Consider the following 12,519-nt stretch of genomic DNA (forward strand, 5'->3'; position numbering starts at 1 on the left):
CGCATCTCAAAAAGGATATTGAGGAGATAGAAAAAGTGCAGAGAAGGGCAACAAGGATGATTGAGGGACTGGAGCACCTTCCCTATGAGGAGAGGCTGCAGCGTTTGGGACTCTTTAGTTTGGAGAGGATGCGGCTAAGGGGGGATATGATTGAAGTCTATAAAATTATGCATGGGGTAGAAAATGTTGACAGAGAGAAATTTTTCTCTCTTTCTCACAATACTAGAACCAGGGGGCATTCATTGAAAATGCTGGGGGGAAGAATTAGGACTAATAAAAGGAAACACTTCTTCACACAACGTGTGATCGGTGTTTGGAATATGCTGCCACAGGAGGTGGTGATGGCCACTAACCTGGATAGCTTTAAAAGGGGCTTGGGCAGATTTATGGAGGAGAAGTCGATTTATGGCTACCAATCTTGATCCTCCTTGATCTGAGATTGCAAATGCCTTAACAGACCAGGTGATCGGGAGCAACAGCCGCAGAAGGCCATTGCGTTCACATCCTACATGTGAGCTCCCCAAGGCACCTGGTGGGCCACTGCGAGTAGCAGAGAGCTGGACTAGATGGACTTTGGTCTGATCCAGCTGGCTTGTTCTTATGTTCTTATGTTCCCACTGAGTCGTCAGGGGATCTGCACTGCCAGGAAGTTCCCATAGCAACTAAGCTTCTGAAGTCAAGCAAAATATTTTTTTTCACACTGTGTCACTTTTTTGCCTTTTCTTGTGTAGCTATTAGTACACAGAAGTCCTTCAGCCCTGGAATAAAGTTTGTTAGGATCAGAAATGTCTCTAGGAGGGAGGGATTGACCGGAAAGATCCCAGACTACTGGTGGTTTACAGGATTGAAGCCATTAATTTTTTGTCAATTGTTACAGATCTACTTGACTTGACACCAGCCCCTAACAATGGTACTCATGGAAGTCTCAATCATCTTTTAAAGAAACCAGTTTATATCCCAAAGTTTCCTGAGGAAGCAAGTCACCCTTCTTCATGCCCTTTCACAAGGCGGAGGACTTCTACAGGTGATCTTGGATGCTCATGTGATTTGTTGGTATGTATATACATTATTAGAAATGCTTACCTGTTTCCTGGTACTCCTGACTGAAATTATATATCCTTTTGCACTTTGAGATCAGTGTCAATATTACTTCAGATTCAGTTAATGTCAATGAGAAGTTCCCATTGCCCTGGAATGAGAATAAGGTCATACCTTCAGAACTGCCCCATCATTACTACATGTATTGCATGTATGACTATAAGTTATCTAATCTATCCATTGATAAATGGCAAGTATATGGTCTCGTGCTAAATTCAAAAACTGGTTCATGCTGAGGCCTAAAAAATATGCAAGTTTTTTCCCACAGGGAACTTAGGTCAAGCTTCTTAGAACTTCAAAGAGTCAGATAAGGGAGATGGGAGGGAACCCAGGTTTGGAGGGAAGTTTGGGAGGGAACCCATGATTGGAGCACCTTCCTTATGAAGAGAGGCTGCAGCGTTTGGGACTCTTTAGTTTGGAGAGGAGACGTCTGAGGGGGGATATGATTGAAGTCTATAAAATTATGCATGGGGTAGAAAATGTTGACAGAGAGAAATTTTTCTCTCTTTCTCACAATACTAGAACCAGGGGGCATACATTGAAAATGCTGGGGGGAAGAATTAGGACTAATAAAAGGAAACATTTTTTCATGCAACATGTGATTGGTGTTTGGAATATGCTGCCACAGGAGGTAGTGATGGCCACTAACCTGGATAACTTTAAAAAGGGTTGGACAGATTTATGGAGGACAAGTCGATCTATGGCTACCAATCTTGATCCTCCTTGATCTGAGATTGCAAATGCCTTAACAGATCAGGTGCTCAGGAGCAACAGCCGCAGAAGGCCATTGCTTTCACACCCTGCATGTGAGATCCCAAGGGCACCTGGTGGGCCACTGCGAGTAGCAGAGAGCTGGACTAGATGGACTCTGGTCTGATCCAGCTGGCTTGTTCTTATGTTCAGGTGCTGGTCTGACCATTAGGCATACTAATTTCAAGGCCTGACAAGGCCACAAGAACCTGGGAGGGTACATTCCATCTTGTTAGTGCCTGAACCTATGGGTGGAAGAATGTGCTTGCTTAATTGGACCTGATGCAGCTGTAGAACATTTGGTCTAACTGGCAACCTCACCTGATTAATTAAATTACCTATAGCAAGATATCTGATGGTTAAGTTACATTATTTACTATATATTTGATTGGTCAGGTAGGTTCATTGCGTATAAAGGAAAGATTTTTAATTGTAGTTTTGCCCTGTGTCAGGATTCCATTTGACTTTGGGACACTTTGTGATTCTGTGTGGGTCATAAAAACTGGAACTGTGATCATAGTTTTTGGATTTTGAAATCCTATTGGACTAAGTCTCCCCTAAAATCTAAAATAGGCTTGGAAAGGGGCCTGCTCCTTCCCCCATGCCTTGTACTCAAACAACCAAGGTTAGAATACTGTTGTGACCTGGCAACAGCCACTGAGGTAATGGACGCTTTATTTATCATTGAGAGAGCAGGCAGAATTAAATTTCTTTATTTTTAGATTTAGGTTTTGTTTTGTTTAGGTTTTTTTGCAAATATGCGGCATAGTACAGATTTGAAGAAAGATCTGTCTTGTCCATATACAGATCCAATCTTCAGATTTGATCAATTTCACAATTAGAATATCAAATAAGTCAATGTCAGTTCTTTGAATAGTTCTTGGAAAGAGAGAACCTGTAAAGTCCTTTTAAAATTGGGAAATGTGTTCCCTAAAGTGTGTCCCATATTAAAGCCATCAAACCTGTGGTCAGTCATAGTATGAATAACAATAGGGAGATCATGTCTGTCTATGAGCAGCTGACACAATGGCTTAACCTTGTGAAGAGCACTTTAACTGCCGATCAGCCTTGTGAAAAGCACTTTAACTGAACATCAGCTCTATTATTGTACACAGACTACACACATGATTCCTATGGGGAAGTATAGTCTGACGTGTAGAGAAGTAAGACTATCTTGAACTGATTGACTACATACTGACAATGTATGACCTTTCAATGAGCCCATTACTAACTTCAAGAACTGTTCAGAACATTCACTGCTTCACCTGGTTCAAATGCAAAGGAGAAATGCAGTTCAATCTGATCTGCAAATAGCTGACATTTCATTCCATATCCCTAGATTACCACTGTTGCTATACAAAATGATTTGTCCTCACCTTTTCCCCCCTTTCATTTCTAGGGCTTACCACAGAGTCAACCACAGATAAATGTCACCGCTTTACAGGGTAAACATTTTGATTGCTTTGGGGGGTGGAAAAACAGCCAAAGACCTCATCAGAAAAAAGACTGCATTTTGGAGGTATAATTCTTTTTATCTTTTCCACACTAGAAAAGGTGATAGAACAATACAATTTGCCTTTTGGGAGGCCCAGAATGCTGCAAAAGAACCTTAATTATTGCCTTCTTCACAACAACCACTATGTAAATGGATATAGCAAGGATATCAAGATGCCTTTGTGGAGTGCATATACTGTTAACAAGCATGTGAGTATTTTAGTAAAGGGCACAATACACTCTTAAAATAATGTTTTAGGATTGAAAAAGAATGCCTCTTGAAGCCTTTGAGCATTTGCATGGAAAGAGCTACTCATGGAACCTGGTCAGTCTAATGGTAGTCTCTCTTTAAACTAGAATCTCTGTATAGAGAACCTTACTAAGTAGCAAATGCAAAAGACAGTTCTTTGCCTTGTGGAATCTACAGTGTGGGTCAGGAAAGAGGAAGATGACAGAAGGAGAATGGAGAGAGTGGTTAGAAATTGTACAAAGGTTTCATTTCAGTTGGGGATGAGGATGTAAGAGTAAAAGAAAATATTTCATGATCTCAATGAATTATAAGCCGGATTTGAAGGAACCTGATACCATGTTGGTATAGTGGTCTGAAATTCCAAGTATAAAAGATAGCAAGTAAGAACCGGAGGACTATTTTAGGCTGATGAAAGTTGGAAGACAGGATGGAAGTGGAAATGCTGGGAATATATTTTGATACAAGATGAGGGAGATAACTATTTTGGAGGGGAGAACTGTAGGATGCATTAAAGGCAAGGACAAATCTTTGTTCTGAATATAGAAAGGATTGAAAAGTGCTTTACTGGGTATATTTTCAGCTAATTAGCCTAGATGTAGAAAATGCTTGGGGGACTTTGTACACTGTTGGGCACTCAGAGAATCTGTGCTGGGTGACCTGCCATGCTGATTTTGTACTCTGACATAGGGAACAGAATGGAACCTAAAGTCAGTGGGTGGAAGGGAGGGAAATAAAGCTTCTCCTGCTGACTGTGTTAGTATGGGAGCACTTCCAACCTGGGTTTGTGCAAAAGAATTGCTCGTTTACCATTTTCTAAACTCCCATGTGAAGGGGAATGAAACGGGCCAAACTCATTTTGGGAACGGGACCTGTGCAAAGTTCTCCCGCCAAACCGGTTTTTATAACAGCTGCAGACATTATATTTGGCCTGTTCAGAATCCACTTTACATGAGCCAAATATTTGTTTATTAAATTATTTTTGAGTGCCATTTTATAACATATGTTTGATATGGCTGACAACGTTAAAAATACTAAAGATGAAATACACTTCCTGGACTTCATTTTCATAAAATAGTAGCCCAGTGCTAGTGTTCTACAAGAATCAAGGGAGAGGGGACTGTTGTTAATCTGTATCTCGCATATTACATAATGTATACATTGTACTCCTGCAACTATTGATAATCTGTTTTGTTGCCTAGGATAATCGGAATGCCTCTACAGAAGCCGTCTCCAGCTGTCTCCAGATTGATAATCGTATTCCTTTAAGTCCCAGCCAGAGTTGTTCATTTTACAAAGCCCATCCACAGCTAAACCATGGATTTCTTTTCCCACCAAGTAATTCCATTTCTTTTGCATTTTGAAACAGAGTTACTCATGAACAGACATTGCTAACAAAGTGTGTATCAGAGTTTGTACTAGTCTATGAAGTTGGCTATGCTTTCAGAATGCATGAATAATTTGTGCCTTACATCATCATTAAATGTGGGAGGTAATATGAGTGCCTATGGAAAGCCTAGTTCATATTTAGAAAAAACATTATTGAGAAAAAAACTCCTTTAAAATAAAGCTACAGAGAGTCTTGTGGCATTGTATTGACTAACAAATTTATTGTAGCATAAACTTATCACTTCATCTAATACAAGAATATAAAAATAAATTATGAAATCAAAAAAGTAGATAAATATAATGAGATCCCTATCAGTGTCAGATTAAATTGTAAGATACATGAACCAAGATGTCATGTATGAATGCTGTACATACAAGAGAAATCAGGAAATGTTTCCATATCTATTATGGGGAAATGGTCATTTTTATGTGCTTATGCTATTCACACTAAGTGGTGTCATGCATGCATTTTGAAATTTAAAATCAAGAGACTTTTTGTACAGTTTTCCTAAACACAAAAGTCGCCTTTCAGTAGCATTCTTGTTGCTTATATAGAGTTGCCTTCAACACTGAAGTTCCCTTGCACACCTGAGACTTCTGTGTGCTCATAGAATTTGGTATTGGATTAGTAGGATGTCAACCAGCGTCTAGTAAAGCTCATTTAAATTCCCACTGAAGTAAAATTTAATTCTTTACCATAAATTGGAAAATAAAACACTTTGCATTCAGTGGGCTTTTCTTTTGGATAAGAGGCCACAGCACAGTAGAATTAAATGCACTAAATCTATTGAAATTAGTGATTTAAGCATGTTTAAATTTGATTTGGATTATAGCCCCTATATAGCCCCAGTGTCTGGAGTCCAAAGAGCTACATTAGATGTGCTCAAGAGTTCAGCCACACTTAGCAGGGACTTTTTTTGCTTTCTTTCTTTAAAATAGCACACTTTCCATGGACAAGTCACAAACTGCTTTTGGAAATTTCTGCAAGAGAGACCAATCTTGTAACAACTTAAATTAATTTTTTTAGATTTAATAAAGGATGAAAGAAGTGGGAGCAATGAAGAATTTTTCACAAGTAATGTTGTTCCCATGTATCGTGCATTTCAAGGTAATTGTTACTTGTAAATTTTCTACAACTAGGCTAATGTTATTAACAGTATCCAAGGTGACTTTGTGTGGGTTTGCCTGGGCATTGTGGTTAAGCATAATTGCACCATGGGATCTGTTCTGCCCCCCAAGTGAATCTGTTTTTGGTGCCCTGTATTTGGCTAGGACAGAGTGGGGGAGACACAAGCCAGATTCAACAATTTAAACAGTTGGTTTATTACAGGAGAATTAAGACCCTAACTCCTCCCTTGGGTCTGTCAAAGTACTTGCTTGTCTTGAGCAGATTTGAAGATTTGTGTCTTCTCTTCATTGTTTTCAAGAAAGTCCACTGTGCCTTGCTTCTTTTTAGTTCTTTCAGTCTTTGTCTGGTTCTAATTGCTGCTAACCTTAACTTGTGCTCTGTATATCACCAGAGACTACTATGGACCACCACATACGTCACAAATATTGCAGTCTCCAGCTACCCTCGGCATCTCACTCTGTCTGACTGGCTAGAGTTAAAACAGGGGATTGCTGGGTAAAGAAGGAAGACTGCCTCTTGGGAAAATGTCTTAAAGGGACAGGGGCTAACTAAAATTCCCTCCCTTAGAAGACATTTCAATGAACTAAACCCATGCTAACTATGGGGAAACTGAAGCTTAATGGGGAAATAACAAAAGCCTCTGTGGGGGCATGACAGGATCTGTGACACGCTGTGTCATAGTCAGTCACACAAACTGGTAGGAGCCACTTACTTGAGTCTGTAAATATTTGCAAATTATTTTAAAATCACTGTGACTTTTCATTTTAGTAGTATAATGGAACTGCATTGGCTTGGATAGTACAAGATCTATCGGGGGGGGAGGAGGGAGGGAGGGAAGGAGGGAGGGAGAGAGAGAGAGAGAGAGAGAGAGAGAGAGATTCCTAGCTTCCATCTGTGGCTCCCTCCCCCCAAATTCTGTTCCTGGATTTCAAGGTACCTTAATGAACATCATAAGGGGAAAAGTTGCATCTACAGTGGAAGAGAGAATCAGCAGAAATCCACCCTTCTCTACACCAGTAGAGTTGGAGACAGCCCATAGAACTCAAGCCAATGTTTCTTTTTATCCAAATTATTAAATATTTACTTTTTTGGGGGGAGGGGGAATTTAAAATACAATAACTAGTATGGTGTTATAGACTAGGATCTGGAAAATCCAGGTTTAGCTCCCAATTCTGCCATGGAAACTTGTAGGGCTAGTCACACACTGTCAGCCTAACCTTACTTACAGGGTTATTGTGAGGTTAAATTTTTAAAAATGGTATAGGCGTAATAAGCCACTTAGGGTTCCCATTGCTGAGAAAGGTGAAGTATAATTCAATAAAGTTATTGACCATTTAATTTGAATGTGAAGTGATCTAAAGGGGTGATGATGATTATGTCACCGAACTCCAAGCACAATTGAAGCTTCTGAACATGCAAGGTCAGGCCTACAGCAGTTAAGGATGTCCCCTAGTTTGCATTATATATAGCCTTGAAGACTCCAAGGACTTCAGTGTGTAATAACAGATATTTTCTAGCCTTAGCCTTGTAGGAAAATGACACACAGTGTGCCAAGGCAGTTGTGCAAAATGGTGCACTTTGAAATTTTGCTCCCGAAATGGAGTCATTTCACACAAAGTGATTCTACTGATAAACAATTGTAATGCAACCTGAGAATTTAATGTGGAAAATTCAGGCCTATGTACTGTTACTCAGGAATGTGGTAGGCTTTGTCTTGTAACCATCAATCACACACATTCATCCTTGTGTATCTAGTGATCTGGAACTATTTCAGTGCAGTTCTTCTACCAACATATGCTACAGCCAGAAATGGTCTAAATGTAATCACTGGTCCTGTGTTTGATTATGACTACAATGGCTTGTTTGATAAGCCCAAGGAAGTTAAAAGGTGGGTACATGGTAGGTTTAAAATTTAAAAGTAATAAAAATGAACAACAGTATATTTTATGAATGAGTTGTTAGTTATGAATTAATTTTATGAATTAGCAAAATTCTTGAACTTCTGGTTCTGGTGGGTTGTCCAGGCTGTGTGGCCGTGGTCTGGTGGATCTTGTTCCTAACGTTTCGCCTGCATCTGTGGCTGGCATCTTCAGACCTTCAGAAGATGCCAGCCACAAATGCAGGCGAAACGTTAGGAACAAGATCCACCAGACCACGGTCACACAGCCCAGAAAACCCAGTTGAATTCAGCCGTGAAAGCCTTCAACAATTCTTGAATTTCATTTCCTATTGTTGTAGCCCACCTGTTTGTGAGCACATTAAGATAGTAATGTAAATAAAACATAGATGAATTATCTAAGAAACAAGTGAAAACCATAGTAACACCCCCCCCCACCCCCCAGAGATACATGATTGTACAAGTTCAGCTTTTGGTCCACAGTGCTATGAATCTCATCTTAAGTTTTTCTGTCCCAGAGTAGTTCTCATAATGGCCAACAAACTGCTACAATGCAAGAGGGCTATTTTAAACAGGTGTGGTCCTCTCCTGTTATTCTTGCATAGAAGCATGTCTGCTGACAGTTCATATGGTCCCTGCTGCTACACATCCTTTATAATTGTAATGGTGACGGTTGGAGGGACTACTAAAATGAAGGGAGATGCATAACTTGAGGGAGTACATTCTGTTTCTTCTGTATGAATTCTGGCTCAGTTGAACACAATATTTTACTTCTACACATTACAAAGTTGATCTTTTTAACCCCTAATATCAAGGAGCTTAATGTCAATTTAAAGTTCAGAGGGGGCAATGACTTTCTAACAGACATCTTCACAGCTACTCATCATTATAATTGTTCAGTTTTAACTTGGTTAACCATAATCTTAATGTATTTTCTATGCACTCAAAGTTAAAAATAAAGTAAATTACGGTGATGGAGAATCATGAGAGTCACCTGAGAGCACAGTGGGGAGGGAGTTTCAATGCACAGAAACCCACCACTACAAAGGGGAGAAAACAGATTCCTCTGCACTGTCTGGAATCTCCATTGCAAAGGTAGTTTACCCCAAATCACATCAGCAGTCAGGCTAGCGCAGAAAATCACTTGGTGTCAAAGCAGCCCGATCTGCTAAATCACTGAAGTTAAAAAGTATGTTCGTAGCCCTCTGAAATAAATGGGATCAGACTGGTTTTCAGTGTCAACGTGCTTTAATGTTTCACTGGGGTACAAGCACAATTGCTCATTGTCACTTTATAGATTTGTAAAATAACTATTTCTTACTTTAGAGCTTTCATTGTTCAGTGTTTTCATTGTTCTTGAAATCTGTGGGCATCAACTGTAGTATACCTGCATATGCCTAAATCCACCAGGAAGTTTTCCTGTGCTAGCTTCATTGAACTGAATGAATTCATTATAGTAGATCTTACCCCTGAGAACACAGGAGTATCAGTTCCACTGAGACTGATTGATTGATTAATTAATTAATTCATTTTAATAGAGCCCGTGCCAAGAACTTCTTGCTGAATTGAAGCCAATTGTACTACATCAACAGTTTTGGTTAAACTGATATACTGTTTTCCACTAAAAGAACTAAGTAGAATTGTAACTTCATCTATCACATGCCACACTAGGACCCAAGTACAGCATTTTAAAACAAAGATGACCCAACATGTGATAAATGAAGTTATAATTCTACTTAGATCTTTTGGTGCAAAAGAGTTTAGTAGATTGTACTACTCATGCTATTGTAGCATGTTTAGTTTGTAGTTGTAGTTTGTAGTTGTAGTTTGTAGTTTACAAAAATGCAGATTTTTAAGAGTAATTTTTTTAAATTTCAGACTCACTAATAATTCAGAAGTGCTGATTCCAACTCACTATTTCATTATGTTGACAAGCTGTAAAAATATTTCCCAGACTCCTTTGCAATGTGAAGGGTCTCTCGATGTCAAATCTTATATCATACCTCACAGAGAAGACAACAATGAAAGTTGCACAGTGAGTAATCCTCATTTTCATTCATGTATAAGCACTTGTATGAACCCTGTTTTCCCGAATATAAGACATCCCCTAAAAATAAGACATAGTAGAGGTTTTGCTGAAGTGCGAAATATAAGGCATCCCCCGAAAGTAAGACAGCAAAGTTTTTGTTTGGAAGCATGCCTGACGAACAGAACACAGAAAAATAAGACATTCCCTGAAAATAAGACATAGTGCATCTTTGGGAGCAAAAATTAATATAAGACACTGTCTTATATTTGGGGAAACACGGTATGTACTATTCAGTTGTGTGTTTTCAGCTTTTTTACCATAGTGTAAAAATGTACACAAAATGTGCAGTCCCATTGGACAGTGAAAGTAGGCTTGAAAATTGTGTAGGCAAAGTCTGGCAAAAATTTTGAAGTCAAAGAAATCAGTAGTCTTGGGTAACTTGAATAACTCATGTGATCAGTTCAAGTTCTTCCAGTATATTTGAATTTACTTGATATTTGTTTAATTGTAATCAGTTTGTATCCCCGCATCCCCACAAAAAATGTTCACTTTGTTCACTTAGTGTGGAAAAATTTTGAGGAGGAAATCTAGCATTTTCAAGGCATGTGGGGGGGGGGGGGGAGCTGTACAGAACTCTTCCCCCAAATACTTTTATTTAGGTCCTGAAAATGTTTGATTTATGTTGTGTGGAATGGGAAATTGTCCAGATCCTTGAAGAAAATCTGGGTCAGTACTTGGATGGGGGTACCTCCTGGACATCTTGTCTATGCTTCCTTGATCTCCATGACTGGGAAAAGGCAGGATAAATAAGAAATAAATAAATAATGTAAACACATAACACTTTAAACCTTTGCCAAAAATACATTAGCAGTGCAATTCTATATAGTATTATTCCAATTACACTCACTGAAATGAACAAGTTAGACAGGAATAATACTATATAGAATTGCACTGCAGTCTCATCTTATTCACTGAAACATTTTCCTTCAGTGGAAATTACTGGTTTCCTTGTAGTGTACTGAGAATAAATAATAAAATATTTCTGTAGCAATCTTGCTCTCCTCACATTCTGAAAATGTTCTTTCTGTCCCAACAGAGCGGCAAGACTGAATCCATGTGGGTCGAAGAAAGAATAAGATTTCACACAGCCCGTGTCAGAGACATAGAACTTCTGACAGGGCTAAGCTTTTTCCATGAAAGAAAACAGCCTCTGTCAGATATTTTGCAGTTAAAAACATATTTGCCAAGCTTAAAAAAGGACTAATTTTAATGCTTACACATTGTTGTAATTTTTATACAGAAAGAAAAAGACTTTACTTCAGGAAACAAGTGCTTTAAACCTTCTGGAAGATTGTCTGAGGGTGCTTGAGCAAACCAGGAGCAGATGTTTGTATGCCATGTTTGTATCTCAGGGACATATTGACCAGCCATAATAAAGGAGAGTAGCTTCTCTCATCCTTATTATCCACACTTATTGGTAAAAGTTTTGTACTTGGTCATTAAAGCCAATCTGCCAGCATTTCATAAAATGACTCAAATAGGAGGAAAAATGGTTTCACTAAAAGTGAACTGGCGGGTGTGTATATTTTATAAAAAAAGAGATAATATAAATAGTGCATAAAAACACGATTCATGTTCTTAAGTTCTTTTTCATTCTATAGTGGTACTTTTGGAGTCAAACTGTATGCGATTTGAAAGATCCTGACCAGACCTTTTAAACTTCTTCTAATAACAATGGAATTGGATGTGAAAGCCCAATACAGAAGAATGGGGCACAGATCTTTCATTCTTCACCATTTTCTTGATATAAAATGTTTTCCTTGAGACTGTGGGTAATATGGTACCTCCAGAGGGAGAGGTAGTGCAGAGGAAATCTCCTTCCCTGATGCCGTGGTCCCAATCTGATTTAGGTTCCCCCATGGCTGTTTTTAAAAGAGATGGGGAATTTGATAATGGATCTTCAATGTTACTTCTAGTTTGGTCCTAATATACTGAATACTGAATCCTATATATTGCACTCTTTACTGTATGTGTTGCTTCCTTGCACGTCTTGTTAAGGAGACCAACCCAGCCCTTTTGAGCTTTGCACTAAGTATTCTACCACTTTCCTCAGCTGATATGTATAATGTTGTTTAACTTCCTGGTCATTGAAAGATATGATAAAACATGATTTACACCAATTAGTCCGACCCTTTTTTTAAATTAAGGAAATATGCTGGCAGAAAATTTCTACTTTGTATTCTAATACACCTCCCTGATTCACAGAGATCAAAGCCATTTTCATACAGACACCTTAAGATGCTTTGGCTTCTCATGGCAAATGGATTTTTTTTACAGTTTCATACACTGTGAATCTTTCTATAGTTAATAAAGCCTTAATATTTCCCCAAAACCAGTTCTGATACGATTTTTCTTTTTGTTGGTGCACTTTATACCTTAGGTGCGTGAAATCTTAACAAAATTGATTTGCCAAAGTGGATTTAAAT

At 38.7% G+C, this 12,519-nt stretch overlaps 1 protein-coding gene across 1 annotated transcript; it reads left to right on the forward strand.

Moving 5' to 3' along the window:
- The first annotated feature begins 849 nt into the window (after positions 1 to 849).
- Positions 850 to 12,214, forward strand: LOC125429446 (ectonucleotide pyrophosphatase/phosphodiesterase family member 3-like). Its single transcript, XM_048490578.1, has 8 exons — positions 850 to 1,053; positions 3,248 to 3,293; positions 3,398 to 3,552; positions 4,792 to 4,927; positions 6,006 to 6,086; positions 7,863 to 7,995; positions 9,883 to 10,039; positions 11,130 to 12,214. Exons 3-8 carry the CDS (start codon positions 3,442 to 3,444, stop codon positions 11,295 to 11,297), a joined length of 786 nt encoding a protein of 261 aa, XP_048346535.1. The 5' UTR covers positions 850 to 1,053; positions 3,248 to 3,293; positions 3,398 to 3,441; the 3' UTR covers positions 11,298 to 12,214.
- The last annotated feature ends 305 nt before the right edge of the window (positions 12,215 to 12,519 follow it).

The sequence above is a fragment of the Sphaerodactylus townsendi genome, linkage group LG01 (assembly GCF_021028975.2).
Source record: "Sphaerodactylus townsendi isolate TG3544 linkage group LG01, MPM_Stown_v2.3, whole genome shotgun sequence".
Taxonomy (NCBI): Eukaryota; Metazoa; Chordata; class Lepidosauria; order Squamata; family Sphaerodactylidae; genus Sphaerodactylus; species Sphaerodactylus townsendi.

What these genes read in the sequence shown, in the direction of transcription:
- LOC125429446 (XM_048490578.1), top strand. Translation starts at nt 3,442, where the DNA reads ATGCTGCAAAAGAACCTTAATTATTGCCTTCTTCACAACAACCACTAT. An exon ending in CATATACTGTTAACAAGCAT is followed by an intron (nt 3,553 to 4,791) that starts GTGAGTATTTTA and finishes TTTGTTGCCTAG; the next exon opens with GATAATCGGAATGCCTCTAC. An exon ending in CATGTATCGTGCATTTCAAG is followed by an intron (nt 6,087 to 7,862) that starts GTAATTGTTACT and finishes TTGTGTATCTAG; the next exon opens with TGATCTGGAACTATTTCAGT.